Source organism: Hylobates moloch, unplaced genomic scaffold (genome assembly GCF_009828535.3).
Source record: "Hylobates moloch isolate HMO894 unplaced genomic scaffold, HMol_V3 SCAFFOLD_11, whole genome shotgun sequence".
Classification (NCBI taxonomy): domain Eukaryota; kingdom Metazoa; phylum Chordata; class Mammalia; order Primates; family Hylobatidae; genus Hylobates; species Hylobates moloch.
The window spans coordinates 67,822,663-67,835,147 of NW_026652286.1; the positions used below are offsets into that span (position 1 = coordinate 67,822,663).

The following is a 12,485-nucleotide window of genomic DNA, read 5'->3' on the forward strand; positions in this document are numbered from 1 at the left end:
CCAAAAGCCTATTTTACATTCCTACTTAGAAGTCTTATCATCACTTCACATTACACATATATCATCTTCCTCTCTCCATTAATTTTTTTCTACTTTATATCATCAAATAGTAACACTATTCTCTGGGCTTGTTTATCCATTCAAGCTCATTATTGTGCTGTATATTTCAAATACATGAGTACACATCACCTAATTCTTAACCACCTCAAGAAGGTATTACTCCTGATAGAATGTAGTGCAGAAATCAAAGATTATAGAGATTAATTTACTTTCAAGGTCGCAAAGCTAGTAGAATATGAAAAAAGCTAGGTTTTTTAATCCAGGCCTTTAATCCAATCTTACATTCGATGCCTCTTTCCTCATTCTAATTACTGCTTTGGTTAACAAGAGACAATAATAAAGTTAATTTGCCTCTTGCTAAGATCACAATTGATATTTTAAAAGGTAACAATAACTATATATTTTGCATGACTTACACTATTGCAATATTCCACCAACAGAATATTGAGTGATAAGAAATATCACCAGGAAACTGGGTCAGGAAAAAAAATAGTGAAAATAATGACTCCTATAATTCTGATATCTTTAAGAATGCATGTCTTAATAATCAAGCAGAAATAAACCAAGCAAGAATGCTACTCCAATATAAACAAAGTAGGCAAATGATTGGTGTTCAGTTTTGCCAATTTTATTGAACCAATAAAATTCCTACTAATAACAATGAAATAAATTTCTGCAAGTATAAATGTGATACAGTTTAACAAAACCCATTGTTCTGTACCTATAAATATTTTCAAAATGTCATAAAAAGTGCAGTTATGAATTGTTAACATGTTAATACACAGTTCCTTTATTTCAAATATGTTTGTCTTGACTCACTAACAGTTCCTTCTGCATCTGTCCAAATAATGTTACCCTCCCTCCAAAAAAAAAAGAGTCATTAAAGCACTAGAATATTACACATAAACTGATCCATTTAGGTCAGCTTTAGTCAGAACTGTAAAATCAGCAACATAAGAAAAACAAAACCTAGTAATACATACAAAAGCTTTCATGGATTCTAGAACCTTCTTAACTGCTGATTCATGTGGAGGGCATTAAGAGTTGAAAAGGCTTATATGGTTAACTACCTTAGACTATATCTACAGCAGGGTCTGGTTTGCCAGAACAAGTTTAAAGTGGCTGTTTATTAAGTTTGCTATTTTCAGAATTGAAACTATAAGACCGCCATTTGACACTGAAACTTGCGTGAATCCTAAATTGCATCAATTATCTATTTGATAAAAGCTTATTCTAATTTAAAACCTTATAGAGTAAGCGACTGATCTATATAGCAGTCTTAAAGATCACGTCATCTGCCTTACATTAGTCCAGTCACGTGCTTCGTAAAAAAAAAAAAAATTACAGTAACAAAGCACAGGACTACAAAGGCAAAACATCACAGCTTCTGATTACATTGAATAAAAAGTACCAAGAAACGCAAAAGATAATTCTGTATTAATACTGATGAATTAAAGAACTATAATAGACGTTTCACAGCATGCTACATATATCGCTCACAACTTAAGGATAAATGTCTAACGTTGAAAGTCAAGAAGTTGGCAATCTGATTTCATGTGCAATTCAGCTACAGTCTTAATATATACATTCATTATGTAGCTGTCCTGCAAAACCAGGATTTTTTAAAAAGAGTTTTCAAGTTCAACTTCTATTTCATAAGTTAAAAGATGCATCCAGTTCTTCCATGACCAGGAAAGTTATTTTCAGGCTTAAAGGAGCTAATCCTAGTAGCAAGGCCATGTTCCAAGTGGACCTGACAGGGTTCTTTATAACCTTGCTGAGACTGTGTATGTGTATGTGCCTATACTAGTAGCACTGAGAAGATGCCAAACTGGCTGTGGTTTGCTTTCTATGTCTCTTATTTTGGGTTGAAAAGAGTAAATGTGAAGAGAAAGAAGAAGGGGAAACTGTATCTTCTCTCCAGAGAAGACTAAATAACGCAAAGGAAATATCTGCACTAGATATATAGTTTGGATCACTTTCCTTGGTGAACAAGGGTACCATTTAACTCTTTTACCTTACAGAACCAGCAAAATTCAGAAAGCAGAAGTCTCTCAACATTACAAAGGAAACTCCTTGGCCACCCAACTAATACATTTCTTTTTTCTACCTTTTAATCCTTCCTTATCAGACTTGGGGAGCCAGTTGAAAATGTGTAAAGATATTAATTTAAGAAAGAGATGTATAATAAGTTTTATTCTGTAAGTTTCATAATGTGTGCACTTAACTATTCAGGATTTGTGAACAATATTTTAACACTATAGACCAGAGAGATTCTCTCTGATATTCTTTCGGTAGAAATTATACATTCATTTTTTTTAAGAGGTTAACTTGAGGGGTGCAAGAAAATAGACTGTTCTAGCAAAATTTACATAACAAAAATTCTATTCATCTTATTTAGACTTACTAATGTTTGATGTTGTCCTATGAACTGTAAAATTGGGTATTTGTTCTAAAGGCTATTTTGTGGTATGCCCTGCACTATTTCAAAGATTTCCACAAGCATTCAAAAGAATCAGATATTCATTCTCTGTTTCCCCCACATATATATATATATAAATATATTTTTCATTCTGTACTTCATGGTGGTACAGTCATAATTAGGTTAAAGCTAAAATGAATACTTCATGGCATATAATTTAATACAAACCGCCTCATTCAGTCTCCATTATTAAGTCTCATTTCTTAACTAGGACATCAATTCATTCCTGAGCCCTGAAAGGCATTTATTGGATACTACTATCAGGTTGAATTGTTCATGAATGAGATGGAAAACATCCAAATACTACAAGAAATAATAATCTATACTTTCAAATGGGATGGTTCATCAGGTCAGACAACTGTGTGCAGTGTCCCATGTTAGAAACCTGACATAATTTTACATTTATGAACAACCTCAAGTGCACCGAGCTGGAGAGGAAGAACTATTACATCTTCTTCCTCTTTGCATTTCCTCTTCCTTCTGGATATACCCGAAGTGCGGCTAGGAGAATAAAGACTACAAAGTCAATGCATTTTCCTTTCATTCCATGGAACATTTTTTTTCCTCCCATAAGAACAGGATAGGAACAGAGGTTAGAGGCTTAGTCTAACCCAGGAAAGCCTGGTTAAACCCTTATGTACCCAATTTTGTGTTATTTTATCTATATTATAAATCAAATGGGCTTCTGTGATCCCATGGGACCATCTAAATACCCTTTGCCATATGTCATTCTATTAGAAATGTGTTTCAAGGCCCAAACACCACCAATAAAACAAATGCCTGGAACACCACCCTATTTGCATGCCACAAATTTCCCATTCCACTGAAGGGTTACAAGTCATTCTGGATTGCTGGAGAATTTTAACTTTATATTCAAATAGCTTGGACTAACAACAGTATTCATAACCTAATACAAATCCAAGTTAGGATGGCAATTCAATCACTTTAAAATCCTGTTATATGCTAAATTCTGAACGATAGAAATAGTTCAATTTCTGTATCGTGTATAAATATAAAGTTTCCTACTTTGATAGAAGGCAAAAATCTTTTATGATTTATTTAAAATATGGAAGTTGTATTACTGAACAACAGTGAGTGAATCCATGAAAAGGTTGGATACTCTGAATTTATAGGCTCTTTGGGGATGAGGTAGAGGAGAGCAAGATATTTCGGCAGCTGGGAAAAGGGTAGAACAGAACAGGGTGACACAATTTACACTTGATACTGCATAACATCTGGTAGAGTGTCTAGGGCAAAGGTTAGCCAAAATATAGCTGGATGGTTGAGGGATTTAGAAGGAGTTGGGATGAATCCATAGTCTCAATGAATGGAGAAAAAGTAACTCAGGAAAGTAAATGCTGGTGACTTATCAGCGGGTGGCTGGTGATGTTTGGTTTGGATTGTGAAAGCTGCTTAGACCAAGATGGGCTGAGGGAAGGGGAGGAGAGTGAGCATGTAGAGGTTGAGGCACTTGGAGGAAGAAGCAGCAGGCAGGAAAGGGTGGACTGAATGCAGACAGGACCTCCCACATGGGAAATATTTTCTCTAGATTAGGTGTAGGATGCTGAAGGCAGCCACACTCTCAGCACTATGTTCCTCATATTCTTTGAAAACTCTTCTTCCTTCCTCATAGGGCTCTGCCTTGACATATACCTCTACCTCTCTTATCCATTTCACCCCAGCTATTTTTGTTCTAGGTCTCACCTGGGCAGATTCTAGGTCTGTTAACTAAGTCAAATTAGCACTGAAATAAGCTCCACATACAGTGCGCATATAAGTTCTGTTGACTGAGATAAATACATTCATGTTACAGTACTGCTTTGAAGAAAGACTATTTAATTTGATTCTCAGTCTCCAGAGGGATATAATAGGGAAACACAGTTTATGTTGACGGCCACCTAGAATAGGTTCTGATTACATAAATTAGGTAACTTAAAACTCAATCTGAGCAGAGGAGCCACGACTTTCAGTCTGCTGTTGAATTGTGCTGCTAAGCAAGTGTGATATACTATTTACATAACATTGTTGTTATGTACTGTTTACTCCATGTAAGACCATCTCTTTGCATAAAAGCAGTCCTATTAAAGAGAAGAATTTAAGGTCTTGCTTTCCAGAGAAACGATTTAGAATTGTCTTTAAAATACAACCTAAAACACCTTATTTTGCTAACACAGTGCAAATCATTTTTATAACATGCACTGAAATTTATTTTTTCCATGAGGAATTGTCCTTAGAGTTCAAAAGAATCTTACCATCATATAGGCCTGCACCCTCCCTCCACTAAAAATGGTGAACTATTTTAAGTACAGATCTTTAATTGTTTGTTGATCATTTTATTTTGCTGTGGCATAGAAATCTAAGATTTTGGATTAAAAAAACTTTATAAGGGGGGAAAAGGAAAAAGTTGCTCTGGAATAATAATTAGCTTTTAGAAGCATTTAAAATCTTTAGGAGACATTGTAACAATTAAATAGGAGCTCTGGTTCAAATTTTACAGGATTCTTATATAAAACTTATATTGAGTTTTCTGTTATAAAAACAGCCCTGTGTTTCTCTGCCATTATTTGGGCTTACAACCATAATTAAAGGCCAAGGCTATGCCCCAGATTCCATGTTAGCCATCTTTTATTTTAAAAATACCCCAAATGGGACAAATTCATACGGGGACTGAGACAATGTACTTAGTTCAAAAAGGTGAAGGAGGTAATAAGCTGTCTCAAAAGCCTCTTTTCCCCTAATAGTCATATATCCACCTGAGGAAGCCTCGTCTGAAGAAGCCAGTGAGGTACCTGCCTGGCTACTCCCATAGTCAGGTGGGTTAAAGAACAGATTATTTTCAGGTGGGAGAGTATCTCAATATTTCTTAAGGTGATCTGAGAAATTATAAATTACCATTGAAGCTGGAAATCTTGAAATTCCAAAGTAAATAGACATTATTCAAGCATACACATCAGTGGACTATGAAGACTAATTTTAACATAATAAGCAAAGAATTAAAGAATTCACATTCACATGTGCTTTTCTCACGTACACTTGCACATTTAAGTTTGGCACAATGTGAGTGCAAGGTGTAGATCAGCATATTGCATAATCACATCACTATACCAATTGAACCAGATATCTCTTTTAAAAATATCACATTTTAATATAAAAAGCTATACTATAAATTACTAAATAGTAAATTCAATACTCTGAAAAAATATCACCCTGGAAAACCGCATCAGAATTTCAAGTTTGCATTGGATAAAGAAGTTAACAGCAAACTCGTTGTAAAATGGTATTCACAACCTGAAATGCTGTGCATGCTGCGTATTAGTAGGTGCTTTAGCACCTGCAGAAGTCAATTTTTCTAGGCTGGTTCACTGAGGTTCATAAATATATGGTTTTGTTTTTGTTTATAGTTCCAAGTCAACTTATTTTCCTGACTATTGATAAGATAGATCAATGCTGAGCTAAAAAGAAACTTTGCAAGGAAAGAGATCTATTAAAGGCACTAATATTTCCATAGCCTAAACTCCAACTACTTACATTTCCAGGGAAAAAAATAAACAAAAACTAAGTGGCCATTTTAGTTACTTAAACCTTGTTTCCCCTTTTGGTCTAAAGCTCATATGGTGTTCTGTGAGAATTTCTCCTCCTTTTCAATACATACAAATCATTTTTTATCCTGTTATACAGTTCACCTGCACAAAAATATAGGGCTATTAATTGAAAGCATCTAGTAAAAAAAAAACGAATTCAAGAATAAATGACATCCTCAACTTGAAAGTTGTGAAGTTAGGTAAGTCAAATGGACATCTATGTTGCCATTTGTGTTTTGCCATTCTCCTAAATATTTTCTTTTATTACATATCTACATAATGTAATATTGAATGAAAGTTAACATATGGCATATGCAATAAAACAGACGAGATATGGCACAAGTTCTCTGAATAATCTCTTTAAATAAACCACCCTGTCTTTAAAAATATTAGTAATTTTTTCCTCACATGGAAGATTTCAAACAGGATCCTGGAATCCAAAAATGCAGAACTACCTTATGTTAATAAGTATACAGTCATAGTTGTTTTCCTATCTGGAACAAAATCTAAAAGAAAGCAACCCAATATATTGTACCAGAAGAGGATGATAAATGGAAGAGGAAAATGATTTAATGAAACACTAGTTCACGATTCTTTCACGAAAGAAAAGTTAAATCTTATATCACAAGTAAGTCAAAAATGAAGTATTTGCGGGAACTCTAACAGAAAATTTTATCTATATTATTTACTATGAAAAATGGATATGTTTTCAAAAATTGGCATGTATGTGTACAATTCAAGTCACCCTTAACTAACCAAAAAGTGTTTAAAAAGCAGTGCAGTTGTGTCCTACTGGATAGTTGTAAGCATCTCTTTAGGCACTTCACTGGTTCGTTGACATAATACAAATTAAAGCTATAAACACATAATGTTGTGCTCTCTGAAGATAGTCTAATCAAGCAACGTAAACCAATGCAAAAATGTGACTTTTTGGCCGCTTATTCCTCCCCTATGACTTAATAACTTTTTTAAACCAGTTATCCAAGGAGATTTTTCTGGGGAAGGGAATGCTTTGGCATTATGAAAGGAACATTGTTCAATCCCAGTAAGGTAAAACTGAAAAAAGCCTGTGCAATAAAGAAATTTGAAAAAAATTTCTTTATGGCTCTGTTTAAAAGGACACTTTTGCAGTGATATGACAGGGGGAAAGTTTAGTTGAGTATTTTTTGAACATATTGCACTCTGTTTTTGTAGTTCAATCACATTAATGCATAGAAACACAATTTTTACCTTTGAATAATAAACTGTCTAACCTATTATAAGAACAAAAGTCATGGAAAATAATTTCTAAAAGCCTAACAGGAAAAAGGCATATTAACCTTCCTTTGCTTAACGAAATATAGAAAAAAACTATGAGAAAGGAAAAATGTGCAAAGAAAATTTTTGGTCAGTCTTGTGTGGGTACAGGTTTATATGTGCCAACTAAATGAACTGTAAGCAGCACTGTGAGCACTGATTATTTAAGGTGACTGTGGATTACTGTCAGTGATAGGATTGTGTATAATTCCACTTATAATATATACATCTGATATGGAAAACTGAAACTTCCGTTTTAGAAGAGAAAGAAAATAGCTGAATTTGGCATTTCAGTAGCATGCTATAGAATTCATCATGATTAATTTCACATTAAATTATGGGCAATAGCTGTATCACATTTCATGTTATCGCCAATAGCAGTAAAACAACAATAAATGAACAAACAAACAAAAAAAACAGTGCCTGACAAATAATCTCCTGGGGACACAAATATGTGTCCAGTGAGCAGCTTGGTTCAACAACGCATGCTTTTTTCCTCCACCAGATTTAGGACACAACATTAAAATTTTAGAATGGCCAGAAAGGTCACTCTTTGCTGAATTCCAATATCTGAAAAACAATTGCTTGAGCAGATTGTAAGCACTTGTCCTTATTCTTAAAAAAAAAAAGGGCGGGGTGGGGGGGAGAAAAAATACACATACACACAACCCAAAAGCGCTTAAGTTAAGCATTAATAAGCCAGATTCATGATTTATGATCAGTATCTAAAACTCCAACTATAAACAATGCAAAGTAGTGCTCCTCAGTATTATTTTTGCAATTGTTAGTAATGTTAAGCATCAAGGAAAATAAAACACATCATTGCACATTACAGCCGCAAAAAACAAAAACAAAAAACAAACGGCTAAACTTTGACACTAGAGAACTGAATAATTTTTGATGCTATATCACAAATAGCTTCGATGTTTATCTTATGTGAAAGGTCTTTACACATGTATGACATTTTCCTTGGGTGATACTTCAGGTCAAATGCCGAGTTATGGCACGAAGAGCATAAAGAAGTTCAGCTTGCATTCGTGCTTCCATTAAAAGTAGATTGACATGAACCTAGAAGTGAAAATGTTATCAGTTTAGTAACCATTACAAACACCTAAAAAATCTTATTAGACATTCGCAAAGGTTTTTTTATGTGTATATAAGCAATATACACACACACACCTAGGCATATTTATCCATGTTCATGATGCAACACTCAAACCTGTGTCTAATGGCTCTGCGAGCAGTAAAAATAACCCATAAAATCTAAAAAATTCTGATAACTTTATTAAAGTTGTTATTTTTGTAAAGTCAATCTGTTGGGTTATAAAATAAAACTAATTTTTATAAATTATAATTTTCCTACAAATTATATTTCTTTCTAGTTATAAAATTTTACATGGCTAAAAATCAGCCCTCATTTTTTTTTTTAACAGTTTATGCTTATCCTGTGAAAAGCTTTAAAAAATTTTTCCCAGTATTTACTTAAAAGATACTAAAGTGAAAATCCAATGTTTAAAGTTTCTGATTATGTTTGATACTTGTTAGACATACATAGCTTCCCTAGAGTCTTTCGGATAAAACTGTGAAGAACATTTCTTTTGGGGTTACATCTCAGCTGATAAGTTAAAATGGGTATCGATAAGTTTTCAAAATTTACTACAAAAATATGTTTTAATATTATATTCTTTTGATATATTTATACCAGTTGGATATGTGGTTGGATATATTCTCCTGAAGAGTAAAGAGAATTTCTAGATACAATCTAGAAAAGGAAGAAAATCTAGAGCAAACATATAAATATGGGATAAAGACCCATCAAGGGGAAATGCTGGATGTAAAATGGGTATTTACTTGATGTGAGTGGCTCTAAGACTTCAAAAAATCTGTTAGATACTGAAGCCATAACATTCTCTGATAAGATCATACAGTTTATTAGTGAATGTTTCCTAAAAAGATTTTCTTACTCTCAAGCTTTGAAACTGTTGTATAAAGGAGATTCTTGAACTTAAAGGTTAAAAGTCCTAGGACTTAAGGCCAGCTCTTATACTATGATGTTGATAAAGATCCTTAACATTTATTAGGTTTTCTAACTTAATGTTTCCTATATATTTCTTTCAAATAAATATTTTTATGTAACAGTATATTTGGCTCAAAGGTCCTGAATTATATTGTCAAAACACTAAATTACCAACTTTGGGTAAAAATCTATTGTCTTTTTTTTTTTTTTTTGGGAAATGGAGTCTTGCTCTGTTGCCCAGGCTGGACTGCAGTGGAGTGATCTCAGCTCACTGCAACCTCCGCCTCCTGGGTTCAAGCGATTCTCCTGCCTCAGATTCCCAAGTAGCTGGGACTACAGGCATGCGCAACCATGCCCAGCTAATTTTTGTATTTTTTAGTAGAAATGGGGTTTCACTATATTTTGGCCTGGCTGGTTTTGAACTCCTGACCTCAGGTGATCCCACCTCGGCCTCCCAATGTGCTAGGATTACAGGCGGGAGCCACTGCACCCAGCCACTATCTAGGTTTTTAAAATATTTTTTTAATTCAGATTTACTGAATAGTAACCCAATTTTGGTTATATGCTTTTTTCAATATAGTGTATAAAAGTTTATCATAAGCCTTAGAAATACTAGATCTAAGTATTGATATCTTCAAAGCACATTTGGAAAACTGTCTACAGTTCTAACTAGTAATAAAAATCAGACATACTGAAATGTTTTGTTAGGTGTAATTGTATTTTGGCCCAGAAGGCACATCCATTTTGAGATTCTTTAACCACTAGAGTTAACCTATTAAGACAACGGTTTCTGCTGGGCACAGTGGCTCCCACCTGTAATCCCAGCACTTTGGGAGGCCGAGGTGGGCAGATCACCTGAGGTCAGGAGTTTGAGACCAGTCTAACATGGTGAAACCCCACCTCTACTAAAAATACAAAAATTAGCCAGGCGTGGTGGTGGGCATCTGTAATCTCAGCTACTCGGGAGGGTGAGGCAGAAGAATCACTTGAACCCAGGAAGTGGAGGTTGCAGTGAGCCAAGATCACGCCACTGCACTCCAGCCTGGCAAACAAACAAACAAAAAAACCCCAGATAGCTAGACGATGTCCCTTCCATGTCAATGGCAATAATTTATTAATACTTTCATGTATCATTTTTCATAACTGTTACTTCTTGTACTGAAGAACTGTCTATGGTATAATGCTTAATACCGAAACACTTACCTTTTCTGAGTGTTTGAACTGCCGCCAGTAACTATCATACATGCGTTTTGTAGTTCTCTCAGGATAGCAGGTCACTGTCTTAATGTAAACCTTCAGGCTTCTTTCAAGTAATTGATTAACTTCTCCATAATCATAGTCATCATACCTACGAGCAATACAACAATAGCTTTATAATGACAAAATCAAAATATTTAATTTCCAAAGTTATACTAAGGACATTTATTGTCTAGTAATTAAATACTAAAAGCTCGTTAATTAATTGAATCAACAAATGTTTACTGAGTACCCATTACGTGCCATGAGTACTCAGTAGTAGTGATATACTAGTGAACAAAATAGACAAAAATCCTTGGTCTCATGGAGCTTAAATTTTGTTGAAGAAAAAAGGAAAAAAAATTAAAAAGATAAACACATTGTAGTCAGATGGTGATAACTGCCATGGAGAGGAAATGGAACTTGGTCTGGGAGGAGAGGAGTTGTTATTTTAAATAGGGTGGGCAGGAAGGCTTCTCTGAAAGCCTTGATATTTGAACAAATGCCAGATGGTGGTAAAGAAGCAAGTGTAAAGGACTTGAGGTAGGAGTCAAGTGTTTCAGGGAAGAGCAAGTAATCACTGAGTCCCATGCTGCCAAATAGTCAAATAAGATAACTGGGAACTGACCACTGGAAGTAGCTATATGGAGGTCACTAGCAACCTCGGTAAGAGCAGTTTTGTTGGTTGATACGGACAAAAGCCTGATACTGTGAATAGGTTCAAGAGAGAATGGGAGATAAGAAAATAGTGACAGTAAATATACACAATTTTGTCAGAGATTTGCTTCGCACGAAAGCAGAAAATGAAGCAGTAGCCAGACGGAAATGAAAGGTGAAACTGAAATTTTCTTTAAAGATGGGAGAAATTTTGTGTGTTTCAGTGCTGATGGGAAAGATCCAAAAAGGGAGTAAAGCTGATTATGCTGGAGAGAGAAGGGAGCATTGCTAGAACTGAGATCTTTAGAAAATGAGAAATGGGATTTTGTGCATAAGTGTATAGGAACATAGACAGTAATGACAGCAGAGTAAATGGGCACAGATGCAGACAGGTAGGTAAATGTGGTATTGGGAGCTTGTGGAATTTCTCTGTTATATTTTCAGTTAATTTTTAACCCACATAATGCTTAGTTTAATAAAAAGAGTATCTTGATGCATTTATGTAAGCTTTATTTTGTAGCATCCAACAGATGTATTCACTACATTTGTTGCCTTGTATCCAATACATATTTATTGCATTTAAATTGAGTTTTATTAGTGTTTATTTTTCTTAGGTAGGTAGATATGATACATATGTGTTTTAAAATGTATTGATTCTTTGATAACATTGTCTAGCATGGTAAATGGACAAATAGCTCAGTTATTACATACAACCATAATCTATTACATGGAATATTGTGTTATTAGTCGATTTATCAGTAAATTTTGGGGTTCTTTAGCTAAAATTATAGGAAATACTTTGCTTAACAGATTAAATTCTAATTATCATAAAGTCTTTCTGATATATATCTATATAGTCAAGTTGAATAATTTGTAACTGGAAACTTTTTCTGTCTGCTAATCTATTTCCATAAAAGCCTCAAAACCGCAACTCAAAAAGGCACATTCTCCAAAAAGTGCTATCTTGATTAGACTATTCCATCTCATGTACTTACTGTCCTCTCAATGCTAATTTTCTAAATTTAGAGGTCATTAATTTGTATTGGCTGATATATTTAATTTCAGTGTTATGTGACCTTACGTAAGCTTATGAAGGCACAACCTAGTATAGTTTTGTTTATACCGTAATTACCATTCCTTAAAAAATAAGTTTTAA

At 34.2% G+C, this 12,485-nt stretch overlaps 1 protein-coding gene across 5 annotated transcripts in view; it reads right to left on the reverse strand.

The window, feature by feature from the left end:
• Positions 1-666: 666 nt before the first annotated feature.
• The window catches only part of SESN3 (sestrin 3), a 65,070-nt gene continuing 53,251 nt past the window's right edge, over positions 667-12,485 (reverse strand). For 4 of the 5 annotated variants that reach the window (XM_058446357.1, XM_058446355.1, XM_058446358.1 and 1 more), the window contains exons 9-10: positions 10,640-10,784; positions 8,286-8,487 (exon numbers count right to left, since the gene is read on the reverse strand). In XM_058446357.1, the coding sequence (XP_058302340.1) occupies positions 8,401-8,487; positions 10,640-10,784 (232 nt within the window). In that variant the 3' untranslated portion in view covers positions 8,286-8,400. Of the gene's footprint in view, positions 8,488-10,639; positions 10,785-12,485 lie in introns of all 5 variants that reach the window. The other variant, XM_032167195.2, reaches the window with a different exon arrangement.